Consider the following 21,700-nt stretch of genomic DNA (forward strand, 5'->3'; position numbering starts at 1 on the left):
ATTGATGACTTTTGTAACAATACCTATTTTTACGGGTGCAAATTCCAGCACAATTGGTTTGTGCAATCTGGAGATAAACTGACTTACATCTCTCTCTCTCTCTGTGTCAGGTGGCGCTGTGTAGCGCTGCTGTGGTCTTCACAAGAGTACGCCATCTCACTCGATCCGATGCCAAGTGTGTTGCACCTTGCATTCCCTGGTTAGAAACCAGCTTCACGTCATTAGTCCAAGATGTTGGTGGGCGTCCTCTTCCTCGTTGCCTTCCATGGCCCCTTGCAAAATCTGTTTTTCTACACCTCCATGTTTCCTGACAATATGGCCAAAGTACTTCAGCTTTCTCTCCATTATGCCGCTTCTGATGGTTAGACTTGTACCAATCTTGTCAAGGATCCAGGAATTTGTTCTCCTGTCTTTCCATGTCACTCGTAGAAGCTTCCTGTAACACCACATCTCAAAAGCATCTACTCTTTTCCTATCATTCTTGGTCATAGCCCAAGACTCGCATTGTTTGCAACCATCTCCTTCTCCACAACTTCAATCTTTCCTCCTGACATACTGCGTACATTCCATGTAGCAATATTTATTGGCTTCCTTAAAGGGGTGCTGTTCCTTTCCTTCCTGGGACCGTCAAGAACAGGACTTCCTGTAGCAGGCTTTAATCCTGATCTGTCATCACCAACAGGTGTACTCTGAGCAGCATCTCTCTCTTCCCCAGTAGCCATTGACGTATCTTCCGGCCTGCGGGTCGCACCTTCCGATACCATCGTTTTCTTATGACTTTGTACTCTCATGCTTACATTCAAGGCCAAATAGTACGGTGGGTGGCCAGGTCCTTCCGTACCAACAGTAGAGGGCCATTCCTGAGTTCTTACAGTACTAGCCTCCTCTTGACACAAACCATCTCCCTGGATGCCAGATGTGAGCTTTGTGTAATTGTGTTTTGTCGTTGACCATACGGTTGATTCCTCCGGCGCAACACATACATCAATGCTGTTGACCATTGACGACTATTTAAACCATAGCTGACTTACATAACACCATATAATTTCCATTTTTATGAAAAAATTGGGCATGTGGTCATTTTGCTTTCTCTCCAAAAGTTGAATATTCAATGTTTATAAAGCCAAGAAAGTCCTTTTTGTTTGATGCAAGTTGTAGAAAATACATCACTGCAAGCTATAGACAACCACGATTATGTAACACCAATATTTTCTACTCATTCAAGTGGGGGGGGGGATATTTTGACCAGGAGTATAGAACAAATGCGGTTAATATCAATATGAAAGTAAAGCTGAATGTAATATCTTTCCCTCTACATGTTATGTATTAGACTCTCTGGGAGCTGATAAAAAAAATCTTTTCACTGACGAATCGTTCAATATATCATCCTTACCCGTATATATCTAAAACTCCGATGAAATTTAGCACTTTTTCTGTAGGGATCACCATCTTGTTAATGTGTTGCACTATCCAGTTGAATACCTCCGCATAGATACGTTTGCTTAAAGCATCTCTCGAAAAGGTTGCCTGAAGTTATGGTAAAGATAAAAACAAATCCAGAGCACTGTTATTTACTAAAGCAGTCATGGTTAAAAAAACATTTAAACTGTCAGCCTTTCCTCATCTTGTTATCTGTCAAATATATGTGACCATCCATCTCAAACCGCTCGTAAAGTCGGCAAATTGAATTTCGAGTTACAGTCCAAAATGTGCATAAAGCTTGTATTCATAATGTACCTAATAATTGTCCTACAAGTTTCTCATTTCAGTCCTGTCATATACCAATCTTTATTCCTATTGTTGAAGAGGATAATAAGCTTATACTTATCATGCTTATAGTAAATAGCTTTAGTCTTTGTTTGCCTTGGCTAAATCCTGTTAAAGTGGTGAGTTAACCAACAATTAACAATGAGAGGACATTCCTGAACCTCGTTGACTTGGGGATGATTTGAAGTGACCGCCAATTATGACCATTTGATATTTAATACCAGCAATGTAGAAAAAGAGATATATTGTAGCACCAAAATAATGTACCTTTTTACTGAAGGAGCAAAGTTTAACAAGCCATAACCCCACTTCTGGATATCGTTAGAAGTCAAATGATATATCATTGTAAAGCTTATGATATATATTTTCTAAACATGGAAGAAAACAAAATTGACCAGGGGCAGACTTTACGAGCGTTTCGATGTGGATGGTCACATATCTGCCGATCTAACATTGCCTCTGATTGGTCAAATGCCACAGGGCATGACATTTTGGAAATAGGGGGCATTTATTGGAGGTCTTTTTTACAACGATAATTCCCAAAAAATCATTAGGTAAGCTTATTTTAAAAATCAAAAATCGATAATGATGAACTATAAACCTAGGATCAATGACTTCCAGTTCACTTCGCAAGTTTTGCAATGACAATTACCATGACAAGCTAGCTTGCACAAGATAGCATGGAAATTTTAGCATTGTATGGCCGAAATTGATATATTTTTGATGGAAAATTGATTCTTACCATGTTGCCGATTGGCTCAATAAAGCATAATTAGTCTTCTTGTAACCAATCAGCAGGTAGTACTCATGGCGTTAAGCCTCTCCAGCCCTACCACCATTCTTTGCATTATATCGCGAATTAAAAAAAAAATCCAAACCTTTTCATATTATATCGCGATTTTTTTTTTAAATCAAAATTATTTGATATTTCCTCATATTCGGAATTTAGTGTGTCTGATGTACACTGTAAAAATACTGTGTAAAGGTGTGTGACGGAGCCCTTAAACAAAGTGAGCCCTTCTTATATTTAATACCTTTTCTTTGATTGTAACATTTTCTTGTGATACACACTGAAGAAGTTCAAGAAAATAGCAGTCCTAAAATTAGTTACCTACTTGTGCTATTATACTACAGCTCAGGTTGCAGATGACATTCTTAAAATGCTGTGTGGGTGATCATGAATATTACACTAGGAAACAACATTCTCATCCATCAGGACACAGTTCTCTAACCCAAATACATTTGTACATTCAATGAATGACCTTTGAAAATTTGGGTACAAAATCTCATACTCTGCAACTTGAGGTCAAATGTTGCACTACCAGTGTTTAATTGAGGTTATTGAACTTATGTCATTGGGATTAGGCCATTGTTTTCCACAGTTTTACACATCCACAAGGATGTTAAGAATGCAGTGTGTGTTTTTCCCTCATTAATAAAGCAAGAAAAGAATTAATTCTTGAAAAGTTCACCTGGCACATCAGTGTTTACTTACCATTGAATGAGTAAGCGGCTTGGTGAGCACTTCTCGAACAGTGACAATCTTTCTATTACAAAGCCATTTTTTCATCTGTGCTTCCTCTACTCCCAGTAAATCACACACAATGGGCAAGTTTTCATTGTCGGACTGCAAGAAAAACAAACAGATAATATAAATACAAACATTTCATTAAAAAACAGCCAAAAAATGAACTAGTGATCTGCTATGCACAGGCGTAATCTTGGGCACAAAACCAAAAGCCTCAGCACCCTTAAAAGACCTTTGTTGATGTGGTACAAGACACACCACACAAGATTTAATCCTGATTTCATACTTTCCTGCCGCTTACTGCTTTGATGACAATTTTGCTTCACTGCGCAGTCGCACCAGAAATGCTAACAGTGACCAGTGGCAAGCTGATATATCATTAACTCCACCCCTTTGCCCAAAGCGGGGGGTTGAATTCAAGTCAACTCGGGAGAGGTGCCGCTCTGACTTATAAGAATAGAATACAATTTTCTTTTTACTTGATCAGTCATATTTGCCGATATCTGAAATTGAGAAATATGGATATCAGTTTTGAATCTGAACTCTCTCCATATGCTCTCTACTTTTGTTTCATTTTTTATTTACCTCAATTTTACTACTTTCATGTTTCTCAGGAACTATTTCTACATTGCCAAAGTGTAGTACTGCACCAATCACCTGGAATATATATTTCTGCTGCTCATTGCTAAAATCTGGAAGACAAAAGAACAACACCAAAACATTGGTTAACAATAAATTCTTACTATAAATGTACTGACCCTGTGATCAGGCCTGGTATAAATGCGCAATTCAGGAATCTCTATCCCGGGAAATGTGATACTTTGAGGGAAATAATGCTCTTTTTTGTTGGATAAAGAAATACATAAGAAATGGTAAGAAATCCTGATATGTTGGAGGGAAATTTGTCTACATTCCAGGGAAATTTTTCCAGGCTTGCTTGTGATTAATCCATTTAAGATTTCAACTCGCCCTATTGGGCTATTCCATTTAAAATCCACAGTACCCCTGGGGAAGATTTAGTTAAAGTCTTCCAGAGAGGGTGCATGAAATACTCACTCCAGTTGTGTAAGATATGGGTAAAGCCAGGGACAGACTTAGGTTTCAGTTTTCTACTGGCCCTCCGGGCCAGTGAAATGGCAAATCTAGTGGCCCTGCAATAAATTTACTGGCCCAGCTTTTTCAATATGTTCTACTGCAAAAAAAAAAAAAAACCTTTTTTTTGGTGTTTTGGGAAAAAATCTATTTGAGTTTTTAATCATTTGTCATGAAATGTGTATATCGCAAATTTCAAAAAATGTTATGATATCAGAAGGACACCCTCGTTTTCAAAATGCAATTCGATATGTCTGATGTGCTCTCCCACAAAAAATATGTGGAAACTTTGATATCTGTGGATTCTGAGCCCTTTAAAGTCAAGCAAACCTTAACATTTTAATTTGTTTTGTACTGAATGTACTGAATGTAGAGAGTGTAGTCACTAACACAAATTCAGTCAGTAGTCCTGGCTTTTTTAGTTCCAAAAGTTCACAAAGGTTCAAATATGTGTTTTTGCTGTATCGCTATCATCATAAGATAGAGCACGCAAGAGATTGAAGTAGTATGTAGGCCTACTATCGACGTAAAAAGCAGCCGTATATTTCCAACTTCCTAGCAACACAACAATAAGAATATAAATATACGGAAAATCATTAAATAAAGATATAAATTACAGATGACAGATGGAGCAGAAACTGTGTAAATATGGCCATCACTGATTATTTTTTGTCTCAAATGTGTTATATCAGGCTCAAAAATCTGGTGGCCGCTGGGCCAGCATTGTTGAAGTTTACTGGCCCGGCCGCAAAATCCACTGGCCCCCGGGCCACCGGGCCACCGCTTAAATCTGTCCCTGGGTAAAGCCATAATACAGGGGGAGTATGGGGTTCAAAATAATTAACCCTGACCAATTACATTTGAAAAACATCCTCCTCCTGTGGAAGATATTTCCAAAATCTTTCACAAGAGTAGTGTGGATTTCAACTGGAATAGCCCATTGACTTTTGTATTGAACCAGGTATTGTGCTCGTTGGTGTTACATTTTGAGCATGGGAAATGCATACATGTTTAATGTTGCAAAATTTAAGATAGAAGTGAATCCTGTCAAAATAGCCTGAAAATACACATCAAAATTCATAATATACATTAATCTGTCACAGTTTATCAAATCAGCTCATCTAAGTAGGAGAGCAAGTAGTTTTATTCTTTCTTTTTTTAAAACTGAGAGTTTGAGGCCTGCTGGCACTATCAAAAGATGAAAATGTCACCATCAAAAGATTAAAATGTGCCAATAACAAAAGCACATCAGTTACAATATACTAAAATTCATTAAAAATTATTATGTGTAAGTCTTTTCAGTAGATTTGGTTATTTCCAGCATGTTATACCTTAAAGTTGTTCAATCCATATCCAGGGCCCGTAAGTAGGGCGTGTAATAATTGAGCTACCCTGGTTAGAAGTGAGGTGATGGATCCCTCAATCATGTAGTGCCTCGGAGTGTCTCGCATTACTTATTATTGAATTGCGGCATGAAAAATGGCACGGAATCACTATGCAAAATGTGAAGTGGATCAACAAGTGTTGCAGCTCTTTTCATACTCATCAAGCTAGTCTATCCATCAGACTGTTCCATTTGAAACCTACCCCCCATCACTGAGGGCGAATTTGGAATTCCAACCAAATTCAACAGTTTAAAATTAGTTCAGATCCAACTAAATTTCATTCATAAAAAGTGGAAGATTTTGGAATTCCAAGCAAAATTTTCTAATTTTTTAAAGACTAAATTGTGCAAAATTCACTTACTGGATTTTATAAATGTCAACAATTTTAGTGGATAAATAACATAAAACTGAAACTAGCAAAATTGCCAGATGGATTTGACAAAAGGTGCATCTGGAACTGAGATGGCAATAAATCTTGTTTGGATTTGAAATAAAATAAACCATCATTAGAATACATTTTCAATGACAAGGTTTTTGACATGGTCCAAATTCCAAAAGTGTGTGCCAATTCAGATATCGATTCGGCAAATAGAAAAATACAAACATCATTTAGGAAACTCAAGAGTTGTGCTTCTGAAAAGTTTGATTGAGCTAATTGCAATATATTAGCACATTTTTTGACAAATTTGACAAAGTGTGTTCAAGTTCAGATATATCAATTCAGCACTCAAAAATAGAAAAAATTATTCTGGAAACTCAAAAGTTATGCTTCTAAAAAGTTAGATTGAGCTATGTAATTGCGATATATTAGCACAGTTTCCGACAAATTTTGGTCCAAATTCCAAAAGTGTGCTTAAGTTTAGAAATCAATTTAGCACTAAAAAATACAAACATCATTCAGGAAAATCAGAAGTCCTGCTTCTAAAAAGTTTGATGGAGCTAATTGCGATACATTAGCTCAGTTTTTGACAAATTTTGCTCCAAATTCCAAAAGTGTGTTGAAGTTCAGATATCGATTCAGCGCTCAAAAATACAAAAAACACAAACGTCATTCAGGAAACTCAAATGTTATGCTTCTGAAAAGTTTGACAGAAATCGCTGCATGCACCGATGGATTGAGCTAATTGCAATAGACAGCTCTGATTGCTGATGGTACCAGAGTGAATAATGGTCTGTAGGGATTCAAACCTTGGAGCAGCCAGGTGTCAGTTTTAATTTACTGCGTAGTCTACAAAAAGCACACAAATATAGTCACATTTTCATAAAGGCACATTGTGCTAATCCATTGTAGTCCACACTTCCATCTGTGGAAGATTTTTGAAGTATCTTCCACAGAGGGAGTATGAATTTCAAATAGTTAATTAGCACAGTAACCAACTTAATTAGTGGCAGATTTTTGAAGTATCTTCTACAGAGGGAGTATGAATTTCAAATGGAATTAGCACATTAACCAACTCTATTTGAAACTCATCCTCCCTTTGTGGAAGATTCAGGTTGAATCTTACACAGAGGGTGCATAAAATGCAAATGGAGCTGTCTAATGCATACATGCTATGTATTATTTCATAGAAAACAGAGAAAAATTACACACTATTTTGGGTCATACAATCAATTCTGATCATTTTGCTTGATCGCATAACCTATTTTCACAGGCCTAAGAATTACATCCTGCATTAAAGCTGCACAAAATCTTTGCACGCCTTTACAACATATTATGAACCAGAGGATGATTAAAGGAAGCCCCATCATGCACTGTAAAAGTGTTATCACTAGAGTTTCAACTGCCACTTTACTTTTCAAATCCCATTGAACTCTGTGCAAAAGATGTTGTTTTAGAATTGCCCGTGTGTCATTATTACTTGGTCGATTTCAGATCTAAAGTGATGTATGCATGAAGGATAATTCACATCTTCTGTAGATAACATAAAATGTGAAATCGACCAACTTTTTGAGGGTGTTTTTATTGTAAATATATCTGTCCAAATTCAAATTTAACCATGCACGTGTGCATGCAGCGAGCGGGCAGTGGTGTCATGTTCACTCGCACAGCTGTGCTAACCGCAAGACTTGCTGGGAAGTGCTTAAATCATCCTCTGATTATGAACCATAGAATCCTGGCGTCAAACCCTACCCACTGGCACAGTGGTGGAAGCCATGGCGTTCAAGCGCTGTTCCTGTTTCTTAACAACAACACCTGACACAGCCCAGACCTCTGGACATCGTTTTAAGGTGTCATTCTGGCCTTCTGTGGCCAATGGCTTTTAGCAGTGAGTAATTGTTTTGTCTACATAACATGACAAGTGCCATGGAGATGACCAGCAATGACCTATTTGGTTTTGTATCATACCTGGACATTCCAACAGAAATTTGTAGTGGAAGAAAAGTAAGGTTGTTAGCTCTTCTGGTGCCTTCAAGGAGAGCTAATTAGAGCATTTATAGTAGAATGTAAGGAGAGAATTGTAACCACTCTCCTATATCAGATTTAAGGAGAGCAGTAGAGAGTGATTGCTCTCGCTCGCCTCAAAAGGTAGTCCCTGACTATATATAAACTTACTAAGTAGCGACATAGCATCTCTGAGATCCAGGAATTGTTGACTGTCATCTATGCCATCTACGGTGGGTGCTTCTCCTTGTTGTGTGTAGAAGAACATATCAGGATGAGCTATAGATGAAGAGAATAAAATGGTACAAAATAAATTCAATGGACGTACAGGAATAATTAAAAATATATAATGCAATTGCAGCCAATGGGCTATTTCATTTAAGGGGGTACTACACCCCTCAATAAATTTGTGACTATTTTTGCATTTTTCTCAAAAACTAATAACACACTGGTAACAAAAGTTATGTATATTATAGGGGCAAGGAATCTAATTACTACACTGGAATTTCAGTGACCCAAGACAAGCGGTACGATACTTATGATAGAAAATGAGGTACCGCTAGGATGTACCTCATTTCCTATCATATTTACTGAACCGCTTGTCTTGAGTCACTGAAATTTCAGTGTAGTAATTGGATTCCTTGCCCCAATAATATACATAACTTTTGTTACCAGTGTGTTATTAATTTTTGAGAAAAAATGCAAAAATAGTCACAAATTTACCACAGGGGTGTAGTACCCCCTTAAAATCCACAATCCAACTGTGGAAGATTGAACTTTTTAACAGTTTTCCACAGAGGGAGTATGAGCTTTGAATACAATTGGATATAACTTCCATTTGAAATACCCACTCCAGTTGTGGAAGAAACAGGTTAGACATAAAACAGGGGGAGTATATGCTTCAAAATGATTAACTCTGACCAATTACATTTGAAAAACATACTCCTGATGTGAAAAATATTTCCAAAATCTTCTACAAGGGTAGTGTGGATTTCAACTGGAATAGCCACTTTGGCCAAAGGCTGCAATTGAGATAGGGGCAGAAAAAACAATGAAATACATATACATAAGGAAATAATTGGCATAATAAAAATCTAACTGGCTTTCCTTCTACCAAATGTGATAACTACAAATAAAGTAAGGATGAGATGGACATTAAAAAGAATCACAACAGAGTTTTAAGATTTTTCTCTTCTTCCCACCGTGCTGCTACTAAAATGCTAAGTCAAGTCCACTGAGAATACACACTGTGGAAAACAAAACAGGGCAACTTGGCAAGTCTACAGGCAGCTTTAATGTCACCCAAAGGTATTTTTCCACCATTACCCTACTTTAACACATTTCCATTACTGATTTTATTACAAACCTCAGGCACCCCCTTGTAAGTACCAAATTTTCTTGCATTTCTTGTATTTCTATTATAATATCCCTAGTATTTCTTTTACCACTTGTACCCATCCATGCATTCATTCATGCTATGGTCATACAGGCATTCATGCATCACTGTCTTGCCCCGTCACGCTTCCTATACCCTGAACAGTGTGTTTCTGTGTGGTTTCAGATATTATGACATTTACAATGTATATAAGCATTTTTGGCCCGAGTTGGGTCATTGGCTGCAGGAAAACGACCTGTCAGAGAGGTGCCATGAAATTTATGGTGTTGCATAACACTTACCCTGGGGAAAATGATGGACAATGTGTGTGCTGTGTGGTGGGGGTGTATGTCTGGTGGGGTGTGCAGGGGTGTGCATGTTTGTGTGCAGGCCCATACCTAAGGAATTATTGGCAGAAGATTTTTACTAAAGTACACTTTGGCAAGTCGGTGCAGTATGCCAGATTTGCCCGAAACAAGGGTGTCTGAGGAGGGTTGTGCCCCCCGGACATAAGTTTCAAAATGATGCACCATTTTTACAAAATATGGGTTTGATAGTCTTTATGTATATATGCAAATTAGTGGAGCAAGGTGTTTTTGTTTTTTTTTTGTGGGGTTGATAGGGGGGCATCTACCCCATCCTTGTTTGTCTCTATTAGTCTTTTGTGTTTTATTTTTAAGTACTGTATTGCATTCCTTCACAAATCTCTGCATGTCCCTTCAAATTCAATCCTACACATGTGCGTGCCGACGTGCTGAAATGCAACACATCTGTTTATTGGCTGCAGCATGTATTTTTAGATCAACAATAATTGAAGAAAAAAACCAATTTTATTGTTTTTAGTTCACCTATTTTACAACGACATTTATTCAATTAATAAACATTTGACATGAATCAGCTATAAAACCAGACTTTATCACCAGACTATCTGCTGTTAATTTCTCTTGTATGTATGTCACCTGTATTATTTTAACTGGAATATTTCTTATTCCAGACAAACAAAGCACTAAGTATTAATGAAATTATTATTAAAATAAAGACAAATTATTATTAAAATTTAAAGACAAAAAGAGTTTGAAAAATAAAAGAATAATGAAAATTACATTGCTTAATGCTTTGAAAATTTGATTTAGCATAAAGACACTGACATTATGTAATGACTTTATGCAAAAAAACAAAGTAAAATAAAAAGAATCATTTTGCAGGCATGGAAACTAGTTTTGGAAAAAAAACACTGAAAACCATGATTTTTACCATTTTCTGTTAATTTGATTCAGAAATAGGCTGAAAAACACTGAAAACAATAACAAAAAACGCTAAAATCAGCTAAAATGCTGCAAATTTTCATGCCTGATTTTGTATAATGTGAATTATGTACACATAAAGATGCACTAATAAATGTATTTATGAAAAATATTATGATCACAATCATATCCTTAGAATCCTTAAATAAAAAAGTCATTCCAACGTATCTTTATAACATTTTAAAAGAAACCAAACGATAAGTGCACGCCTACAAAATTGTCTGTACAATTGTTCACTTTTTCTAGTGCCAGTTATCACCAGACACTTGACACCATCAGGGATTTCTTCTATAATTGTATGGTAGGATATTATTCCCAATTGGAAGAGATATTATATTTCATGTAAAGGTATCAGGACAGGAACAGGTAGCCATGGCGTGGCATGATGAAGGGCGGAAGCGTGTTTGTCTATGTATGACTAGGTTATCAAATTACAGGGCTAGGACATATCAAAATATCCCATTTGGAGTGCAAAATTGTTGTCCGATATTTGAACAGTTGCTTAATTTCACAAAATTTTGTTCCAATTCTTTTCCTAATTCTTCATCTTCAAATCTGATTTCTCTTTCCATATATTCCATATAAGCCAGCATGCTTTCATAGGCTTTATAGCCTGGCTAGAGCATTTTGATTGAGCTCATGGTCCCATCAGGAACAAAGACAAGGAAAATACCAAAACATATTGAGATATGTGGCTGAAGATATATTCCAATTACTATGAGTACAACAGCCTAATTCTTTTGAACCACTATTAATAATTAAAATGAAAACTAAATTTGAATTAAATTTGAAAGGTAATGTAATAATTCATTTAATTGAATTTTCAGGGAAGACATTGCCAAATATAATGAGTAGCTAGCTGTTGGTTACTCGTTTCGTCAGTCCGAGGTTATCTAGGCACCATTGTGAAATTGTCTCAACTACCTGCCCAGGTTACTAAATTTCAGATTTGTCAAGCTTTCTGTTTGTTTGTTTTTAAATCCTGACTGACCAACACTACTGCCCGCCCATAGAACATGATTTTTGTGTAACCTAAATCGATATTTAATTTATCATGGGCAATTCAACACTGTCTGGAAAGGTTAACATTTTGAGCAAAATGAAGTATGTAAACACTGTAAACACTGACGCAAATGGCACTTGTGACGGAATTGGATTGTGCCTAGGAAAGAATGACATCAGTTAGAGATGAAACACACATCGCAGGCCTCTCTTATTCCATATTCAGCTACACACAGAGAGCACTGAAGTATTAATGTATTGCTGCTTCAAATATTTAGCAAGCATCCATAATTTCAACTGTCTGTCTGCCTGTCTGTTTCCTTATAATGTTACAGCACTCTTACTTTAATTCCTCCAACTGGTTCAGCATCCAGTCTTCCCAACTCTTGTAACTTTTATTTGAATTAAATGCATACCAAAACTTCTTGGATCACAAATTTTAAAACTTTTACTGGGGGAGGGGAGTTGTTTTGACCCTATAGCTCAGGATAACCAACAAAAGCTTATTTCCATTTGGGTCCTGTTTTGGTAGAGTGTACAGTGTACACACAGTTAGGCATTAGGCCTGAAAAAAAATTGTTTGATTGGCGTAACATAAAAAAAAAAATTTAGGATTCTTTTTCTGTTTTTTTTTACTTTTTAAGCTGTAAAGTTTGTTTGATAAAGGCTTTGGAACTTTGTTTCTTCCTTTTTTTAAAAATTTATTTATTTTTATTTTTATTTTTTTAATTTAATTTTATTTTTTGGCACAAAAAAAAAGGACAAAAAATTAGGGTCGGGCCAAATTTTAGGGTAGGTCGGGTTACGCCAATCAAACAGTTTTTTTAGGCCTTACCCTGATCGGAACTGGAATCAAGAGATCTTTATCATCCACTGCATCTGCCCTGCCATTCAAATGTAATAATGGAGAGAGTGGATAGTAATTTTTGATCTTTGCCTCCACCAGGAATTGAACTGGGGATTTCTTGCACTAGAGTCAAACTTTGAAAAAAAAAGAGTGCGCTATGCTCAGGCATAAACCCAATACCCGCAAGCTGCAGCATACTTTACAGGAATTTGCTGATATTTGTGGCCTAAGACATGCCACATAGATCATTTAGTAACAAAGAATAGATTTGCAGCTTTAAAGCGCACACCCTATAAATACTGTAATAAACCATCACAGCCAGGATCAGCTTCACAAGTTCTTGTACAGGTAACCGAGACAATAAGCAGTTTGATCCTTGCCGGCGGAATTAAAGTTAGCTCAATTATTTGACAAGATCGAACGCAGACTGTGCTGGGGCTTGAACACATCACACACCAATGCATTGGAGACTAACGTCTTGCTGATCAAGCCAACTTGACAAGCAAAGTATTGGTCAATCCTTCATGTAATTATTTCGTGTAAACTAACCCTTAACTTAACCCTAACCCTAATTTTGTGTAAAATTACATGAAGGAATAACCAAATTATTAGACCTACACTGGACCTCATCTTCATAATGTGTTCTTACCTAGTCTAAGATTCTGAAGTTCTGGCAAATTACAGGCAGCACAGAGCTGGTAGAATATATGGTAGTTCCTCTCTTCGCTGGCTTGGAAGACGACTCTAGATTTCTCCAGCAGGTAGGTGCGCATGTTGGCGCCGACTATGTGATGTACCTTGTTGAACGCAATCTCTATGTATTTGCCAAATCTACTGCTGTTGTCGTTCCTTGTGGTCTTGGCATTACCAATAGCCTGAATAAAAAGAAGACGAACATTGGTTGGATGTAATTCGCTGCCATAGTGCATGTTAGTAACCATTGGTCACTGGTTCAAGCCTGGGCTCATACACCTGTTCCAAATTATGATATGCCATCTAAAAAGGCCTTGTGTTGTGATCATTTCGATCAGTGGTTCGTAACAAAGAAAGCGTGAACCAATTGACCTAGCAACTGTCATATTGTAACATGCACTATGCCAGCGAATAAGGTCGTAAGTGCTTGATAACAACAAAGTGCTATTCTAGTTGAAGTCTATACACCCCCTATGGAAGACATGACCTTAAACACCCATACAGGGAGTGTGAATTTCAAATGGAGTTACCTAAATGGGTGACTCCATCTATAATATACACCCCTGTGTGGGAGATTAAGGTCATGTCTAACATAGGGAGTGTATGGATTTCAACTAGCATAGTCCAAAGTAGTAACCTTCTTGTACAGAGGAGTTGTCCTAATTTCCATACAATAGCTTTTGAAATCCTTTGCCAAGTAAGTGGGGAAAATCTGCCAAAGGATTCACTTGTTTGGGAATATATGTCAAAAGGTCACATACAATCCACATTCTCGAGTGAAAATGTTAAAAAAATGTCCACTTTTAATATTTATGTAAAGGTCAGCATTTTGTAAGGCCAGCATCAATGTTTTTACAATAATTTGCACTACAACGTGCACGTGGTACCTATGCATTGAACCATATCATGATGATCACTCGCACCTGTAAGATTAGTATCTTAGAAAAGAGCGGTATCGTATTCAATCTATGATTGCAGACATACACAGGTGATGAGTGCAACTTGCTTGTAGTACAGGGCGATATAATCAAAGATTGTATTCATCTACTGCTATGGTTGTTAATCCGACTATGACATCACTTCTACAGCGAATTGCTACACTTGGGGTTCAATTTTTAAGTCCAGGTTTTCACTCAGAATGCAAAGATTTCAGCAGAGTATGAATCCTGCAGCCGTCTTCACTTACCTCCATAATAGGGTTAGATGCCAGCACTTTCTTCTCCACCTGTGTCTCCGCCGTGCCTCCTACAGACGCAAAGTACCTCATGGCATACTTAGCTGACACTGTTTTACCGGCACCACTTTCTCCGCTCACGATGATGGACTGGTCTTGCTCAAATCTGTATTGGGAACAAAATGAGGGCAATTTAAAAGCACTGATGCCTGGATTTATTATATAACGGTTCATCAAAGTTCAAATTTAATTACTGGCAGACTATATCCGTACAAAGAGATCTGTACGACTTGCGTACAAAGAGAACTGTGCAGCTTTACAATGATGGTTTCAAGATCATTCTTTCCCTCTCCCCATCTTCACTGGTTAATGTGTACAATCAAGAAATCTTAATTTTGAAGTGTTATGATGAACATTATCCAAGATGATGCTAGAAACAAAGAAGTTCTTTGATGTTTAGAGAAGCTAGCAGGATACGGGGGAGCTTAATGCATCATGACATTGCCATATTACAGGATGGGCTCCAGGCCTGTTGATTCCTGTATTTATAAACATTAATGAATTAATGTTCTTGATCAAAATTTAACACATTTTGACAGCAATTTCTATCAAATTTTGTTGTTCAAAAGTTATGATTTACTGTCAATATATCTGTAAAATTTAAAAAGTAGTAATGGTGATAATCAGACTTGTAACGAGTCATGATTTGAGACTCTGGTTCTTCAAAATGAAATGACTCGACTCAGATTTTAAAATTTTTCCCATAGAAATTGTACAGTGACTCGAGTCATTTGACTGGACTCAACTTGAGATATTGCTAGAAATGACTTGACTCGACCATGAAATGAATTCAGACTCATTACAGCTCTGGTGATGTATAGGTAAGACAATTTGCTCTGTGATTTTTACACAAAGAACATGTTTGCAGTCAAGTAAAACAATATACATACATGTATGTAAATTGAACAGTATTTCTGAGATTATCAAATGGGTTTATACTTAATAATTATATAAATAGAATTATCACCATAAAAAAAATTAAAATTTTAAATTTATTGTACATTTTTGAGAAATATGACTCACTTTACAAAATATTTGATCATTTATAATAATACACCAGGCAGATGCAGCTGCATCAAAATATTTTACCCAAATGTTGAAAATATTCCAAATTATATGGGTTCAGGTGTACTTTTAATTTTACATACAGTCCTAATCAGTTTTTGTATTCTCCCACCTTATGTTTAAATAATTTCAATCTGCATCAAATTATGATTGCCCGCAGGGGTAGCGTTAACCCCCGATCGGGGGTGAATGACCTCCTAAATTTAAAAAATATTAATTTTTCACCCTCTATATTGGGAATATGTGCAAGCTCAGGGGTGAACTCTGACCCTCTTCTTTTGGACCTTACTCTTACCCCTGACTACACTTCAAAATATTTTCACCCCCGAGATTTAATTTTCACCCCATGTATTTGGATTTTCTGCAAGCTCGGGAGTGAAAAACACAGGAAAACAACCCCCGACTTTCGGGCCTTAATGCTGCCCCTGATTGCCCGTCAACAGCGATGTGTGGCTTGAGCTTCCAAACCATTACCTATTTTTAAGGGTCATTTTATCGAAAATAGGGACTCTTATCTAAGGATTTGCCAAAAAAGTAGCAACCCATATCTAAGGATATTTGGTTAAGACAGGTCCATAATTTTTCCTAATTTCTTAGTTGTGGTATTAAATTTTGTGAAAAAATGTGATTTGTACTTTAAAATAGTTAAGGTAATGTGTTTTTTCATGTAGCACAGAAAGTTTTTTTTTAAATGAGACCTATGACTAACAATTTGTAAGGATTTCTAGTGAAATTTCTATTTTTTTATTTTCTATTTCTACCCTTTTGAGGAGCACACCCCTGAATGCCTTATACAATGTTTATGTGATTACCCCCCCCCCACCTCCAGGCACGATTGCATAATGCATATTATGTATGGCTACATAACTGCAGTATTGCGTTCACTTCCAAAAGGCTATTATGGCTCATACATTGATCATTAACTGTATCATCACACCTACTGTATACATAGTTACCAGAAACGACACATATTTTATTTGTAAAAATATCAAAAATCCTAATCAATATTTCAACACATCAGATCGAACTACCTACGTGACTCAATTACTCAGGTAATATCACACAAAACTAAAATCAAATACACCCTATATTACAACACCCCAGGGAAGAGGTACTAATACTGGGGGTTATAAAGATAGCTACATTGTACTTCTCAGTACATGATATTTTAAGACACATACAAATCTTCTGGCTTAACTTTTAAGGGCTAACTTCCCTACAACACTGAAAAAACCCACATTACAACACCCCTGGCGAATGGGTACTTAATTGGAACTATAACAAAGCAATAGCTACTTCTCAGTACATGATATTATGTTTAAGGTACTTACAAAAATCTTTAGGCTTAACTTTTAAAGCTTTTTAAGGACTAAAAACAAACCCTATATTACACCACCCCAGTGAAGGGTTACTTACTGGGGCTATAACAAAGATAGCAACTTTTCAGTGCATGATATTTTTAAAGGCACTTACAAATCTTCAGACGAAAACATTTAAGGGCTAACTTCCACACACAAAAACCCTATAATTTGCCTTCATCACATATTACAAAAAACTCAGGGAAGGGGTACTTAATGCCAGCTACAATGTATACCATTTAAAGGTAGATATTTCTCAATAGGTGATATTTTAAGGCACATACAAATCTTCAGGCTTAGCATTTAAGGACCAACTTCCACACTTAATCTCCACAAGATTAAGTAGGTTAATAATTGTGCATAGTTAGTAAATCATTAATTGGACATTATTCATACTAGGCCTATCTACGTAAGGGTGTGGAGGGTCAATGTTCTTACAATGCTATGCACATGGTGATAACTTTTCAGTCTTCTAAAAGCTACCGCAGTTTAAGATTAAAGATGACAGCAGCCATTTTGAAACACTTCAATGAGAGTCCAGCACTCTGCCTTGAGCTCAATAATGGTAGCAATTAGTAAACAATTTAAATGAATTACGCAGGATGCCAAAACCTTGCTACTGTGCCTTCGGAGATGATACCCTGATATATGATACAATTACAAAATGGAAAGTTAATATTTTTTAATATTTCTAATTTATTACAGAATCGTCTATTTCAAGAAATATTGGACCATTACTTTAGAGTGCACACCTGTAAATAGGAATCTTCTATATCATTTGAAGGAAAAATCAGTGTTTCAAAAAGTATTAAAGTGACATAACACTTAAAGTAATACATTAAGAAAGGCTTAAAAACCACCAATTAGGCCCCGATTCATATCTAATCCTAATTTAGGCCTGGGTATTACATGTATGTAGATTGTCTATGAAAAATGGGCAGGATCTAACTATTTATAACTTAGATTTTAAAATGTGTTACATTTCAAAAACACCAGGCTATTTGTGAGCTGACATGAGCTGTACGGCCTATAGAGTGATCAAATTGGCAATTTTCTGCAAAAAGTCACTGAACTCCATTATGTTTTCTCTGCACTGGCTGTTTTTACTGATCCTCAACTTGCAGAAAGTGTAAGTTTTGAAGAGCTGAGTCTTTCTCAAGTAAAAAAAAATGATGTTTTCCTGGACCCTGTTTGTACAGAGTCAATGGGGCTTTTTTACTGGTGTGCACCCTGTACATATGTGGACTTTTTAAGTAACATAGATTGTTAAACAACATTTCAGAAATGGTCATGAAAATTACAAGATTAAAAAAGTTCTTTAAAAAATCCAAGTCAGCAATTGGTCTGTTACATCTACAATGTACAGTGTACATGGGATGGATTTCTTGAAAACACCAGTTGTACACCTTTTATGTACATTGTAGAATGGACTCGAGCAGTACACCTAATGAACAAGTCATAATTTAGTCATATTTTCATCATAAAAATACCTGCTTGGCATTACAGAGCTGCAACCAAATGGCCTAATTAAGGAAGTGTTCCATTTTATAAGTAGCCATTTTTAGCATATTAATTAATCAATTTTGTTTACCAGTAATTGACCTCAAGGTTTAGAACCTGTACCAATTATTAAGAATTCATGCATATCATATACTTGTATTTACAGTTTTCACATTTGGACAAGGCAAAAATGCAGTCCAAAATTATAGCAAATTGATGAACCGAATCTTGTTATATCAGTAATTGATCTTGGCTTTAGAACAGTGGCATAGCTGCCAGGGGCCCCCTGAAAAATGTCCCAGCAATGCCGCTGCTTTATAGAACACTACAGGGTGTAACAATAAAATTTGTACAATTGCATTTTGACTTCTCAGGAAAAAACTAAAAGAGTTACGGCATAAATGTTATGTGCAATAGAGTTAGTAATATCTTGGCTAAAAGAAGACGTTTAGTTGGTGTCTTTACTAGCTTGGGTTCAAAAGTTATATCCGATTAATTAAATCGTCCAGAAAACGTGTTGGGCCACTTTTGCCATGTTAGCGTATATCAAGTTTGAACCGAGTAGATTGTGCTTATCGTGCATTGAACATCAACGAACTGACACAAAAGAATGATAAGTGGTGTTTCTTCATATAATTAACATGAACTTATAATAATATGATATTTCTCTAAAATCTATAAATGAAGTCATGAAATTTCTTTCAAATTATCTTATAAAGTAAAGTAATTTCTCATATCCCTGAGATTGGTAAAACTGAGAACAGTTTTGCACCCATAAGTACAAAACAATAAACAATTGAAATTAAGTTCAGCTGGGCTTATAGCTGTTCTGGAGCGACCACTATTGCCAGCATTTCTGTCAACAGATTTTACATACTTCTCATAGTTATATGTATGTATGCCTTGATGGAAAACGTGATTTTGGAAAATGAGCTATAAACAATCTTATGGTTTCTGCTTGACTCCATGTGCTACCGAATGTCACAACCATAAAAATACGCTCTTCCAACATGAATTGGGGTTAAAGGTGTTGAACTGCAGCCACGATTTCTAGTAAATGAGGTTGTTATGCCAGTGCTTAGTTGTGAGATATTCTATTATTTAATCATTTCTACCACTTCGAATACCCCATTGTTTAAATCGACCTATCATAAGAGCACCGTCCAACACCGTCCAACATGGTTCAACTCTATTCAGTCACTTTTGTAACACTTAGACAAAAGTGGCCCAAGCGGTTTTAAGACTAGGTTACATAATTGGCTATATCTTCACTTGTATACCTACGATTTTATTGCAACAAAGTTTATCTGGTGGCTAAAGAAATTATCTTGATAGATATATAAATATCAAACCAGAAAATAGGCGGCATACTTGTGTCATTCTATTTTCAAAATTGTACAAATTTTATTGTTACACCCTGTACATGTTGTACCTGACAGTATTGTTATCAAATTAAGAAATTCAATGGATAGCAATACTGGCCAGTGTTCAGACAGACAAAAATTCAATCCACAACATGTTGAGAGTATCAATTGGCCCTTGTGAAATTGTTATTGCAGTCTGCAAGACAATTTTGGAGTAAGGGTTTCAGGCCAAGTTTTAGGATTAGGGCTAGGTATTACGATTGAGCTAGGGTTTAGGGTTGGGATTGTGTTAGGTCACGACTATGATTAGCTAGAGTCAGAATTAATATATTTCAGTGTTAAAATATATGATTCAGATTAGAATTTGATGTGGGCTTTTGGTGACTGGAAGGGAAAGAATGAAGAGAGAAAACAAATAAAGAAGTTGTTTGCTCCGGTCAGGATTCAAACCCGAGATCCATCATGTGCCAAGCACTAGGTCAGCAACTGGTAACCACAGGTCTTTTGCTGGCCCAGCCAATGAAGGTGTGCCTTTATATCAATTGGGGTGATTGCATCATCACATCACATGGGATGCATGTACATGCAGTGCATACCATGTAGTATATTGTAGTACCTTGGGGTGTTAGGGTTAAGCTTCTTCCTCAGGTGTTTCAAGTCGAAAAAAAAAATCATTTATTAATATTTCCTTTTCTTTTGATTGTTACATGAATGGTTTCTAATGATCCTCTAGATCGTTTACAAATGTATTTCTAAACTTTGGTTTTCTATCCATTTCATGTTCTCATTAAATCCTGAAATGTGGATAAAGTATAACTTGTAATACGTAAAGAAACAAAGCAAACAACCAAAGATGAAGAAAACAGCAAAATATCTTCCTGCACTGAACAGTTAATTTGTAGCAACCCAAATACTAATGATCAAATCGTGCTATCCACAAAGATGCGACAATAAAAGACAACAAGCTCTACATAGACAATAACATATGTTGATGGCATCCGATTTCACATCCTTAGACGGCCAGCACATGGATTCTTGGCATGAATTAGTAGTCGAAATCTCTCATGTCATTAGCAGCCTCATCTAAATTTTATTTTTGAACTCTGAAGCACATAGACCTGCAAGGATGGTAAACAATTTTACTCCAAAATAAAACAGCACTAATCATTCAAATAAATTGTAACAATAAATGCTGACATATTATATGTTCAGCATGATTTTGTATCCTTTCAGTTGACCTATAGTCTCTGTATATCTTCCTAATTCGAGTCAGTAAAGTAAAATCAAATTGTGAGATTTTCTCAAAAACATTTTTGCAGGAATCTGTTATGCTAGTTGGATTCCTTGCATCATTTCCTTTCTAAAAATGTATACTTTTATATACTTCTCATCATTACATTTAGAGATACAACAAAAAACAATATCTAAATTACTGACTCAAGAACAGTATACAGACTATAATAACTAGAATTTCTAAGGCTAAATTTATGGAAAATGGTTCTTTTGGTCTTTGGTGCATATCCTAACAGAGACAGTTAGATATAGAAGACTACAGTCAAATATAATTTAACAACCCTGATCAAAATAATAGAAATAACACAAATGGGCTATCAATTTTTTTTAAAATCCACACCAGTCTTGAGAAAGATACAACCAAAGGCAGTCCCCTTTGAATTTCATACACTCTCTAAGAAAGATATAAACTTAATGTTCCGTGGAGGGAGGGAGAGTTTCAAATATACATCTTCTCTGATCACATACAACAAAAGAAAAAAAGGTTTTACACTGGCCTGTTACTGCTGT

General features: G+C 36.2%; 1 protein-coding gene across 1 annotated transcript in view; it reads right to left on the bottom strand.

The window, feature by feature from the left end:
* LOC140142649 (unconventional myosin-Va-like) overlaps window positions 1–21,700 on the bottom strand; it is a 281,256-nt gene that overhangs the window by 184,142 nt on the left and 75,414 nt on the right. The window contains exons 5-10 of the mRNA XM_072164650.1: window positions 14,563–14,716; window positions 13,333–13,558; window positions 8,327–8,434; window positions 3,881–3,987; window positions 3,263–3,394; window positions 1,394–1,527 (exon numbers count right to left, since the gene is read on the bottom strand). Of these exons, the coding sequence (XP_072020751.1) occupies window positions 1,394–1,527; window positions 3,263–3,394; window positions 3,881–3,987; window positions 8,327–8,434; window positions 13,333–13,558; window positions 14,563–14,716 (861 nt within the window). The remainder of the gene's footprint in view (window positions 1–1,393; window positions 1,528–3,262; window positions 3,395–3,880; window positions 3,988–8,326; window positions 8,435–13,332; window positions 13,559–14,562; window positions 14,717–21,700) is intronic.

This window comes from Amphiura filiformis, chromosome 20, assembly GCF_039555335.1.
Source record: "Amphiura filiformis chromosome 20, Afil_fr2py, whole genome shotgun sequence".
NCBI classification, from domain to species: Eukaryota; Metazoa; Echinodermata; class Ophiuroidea; order Amphilepidida; family Amphiuridae; genus Amphiura; species Amphiura filiformis.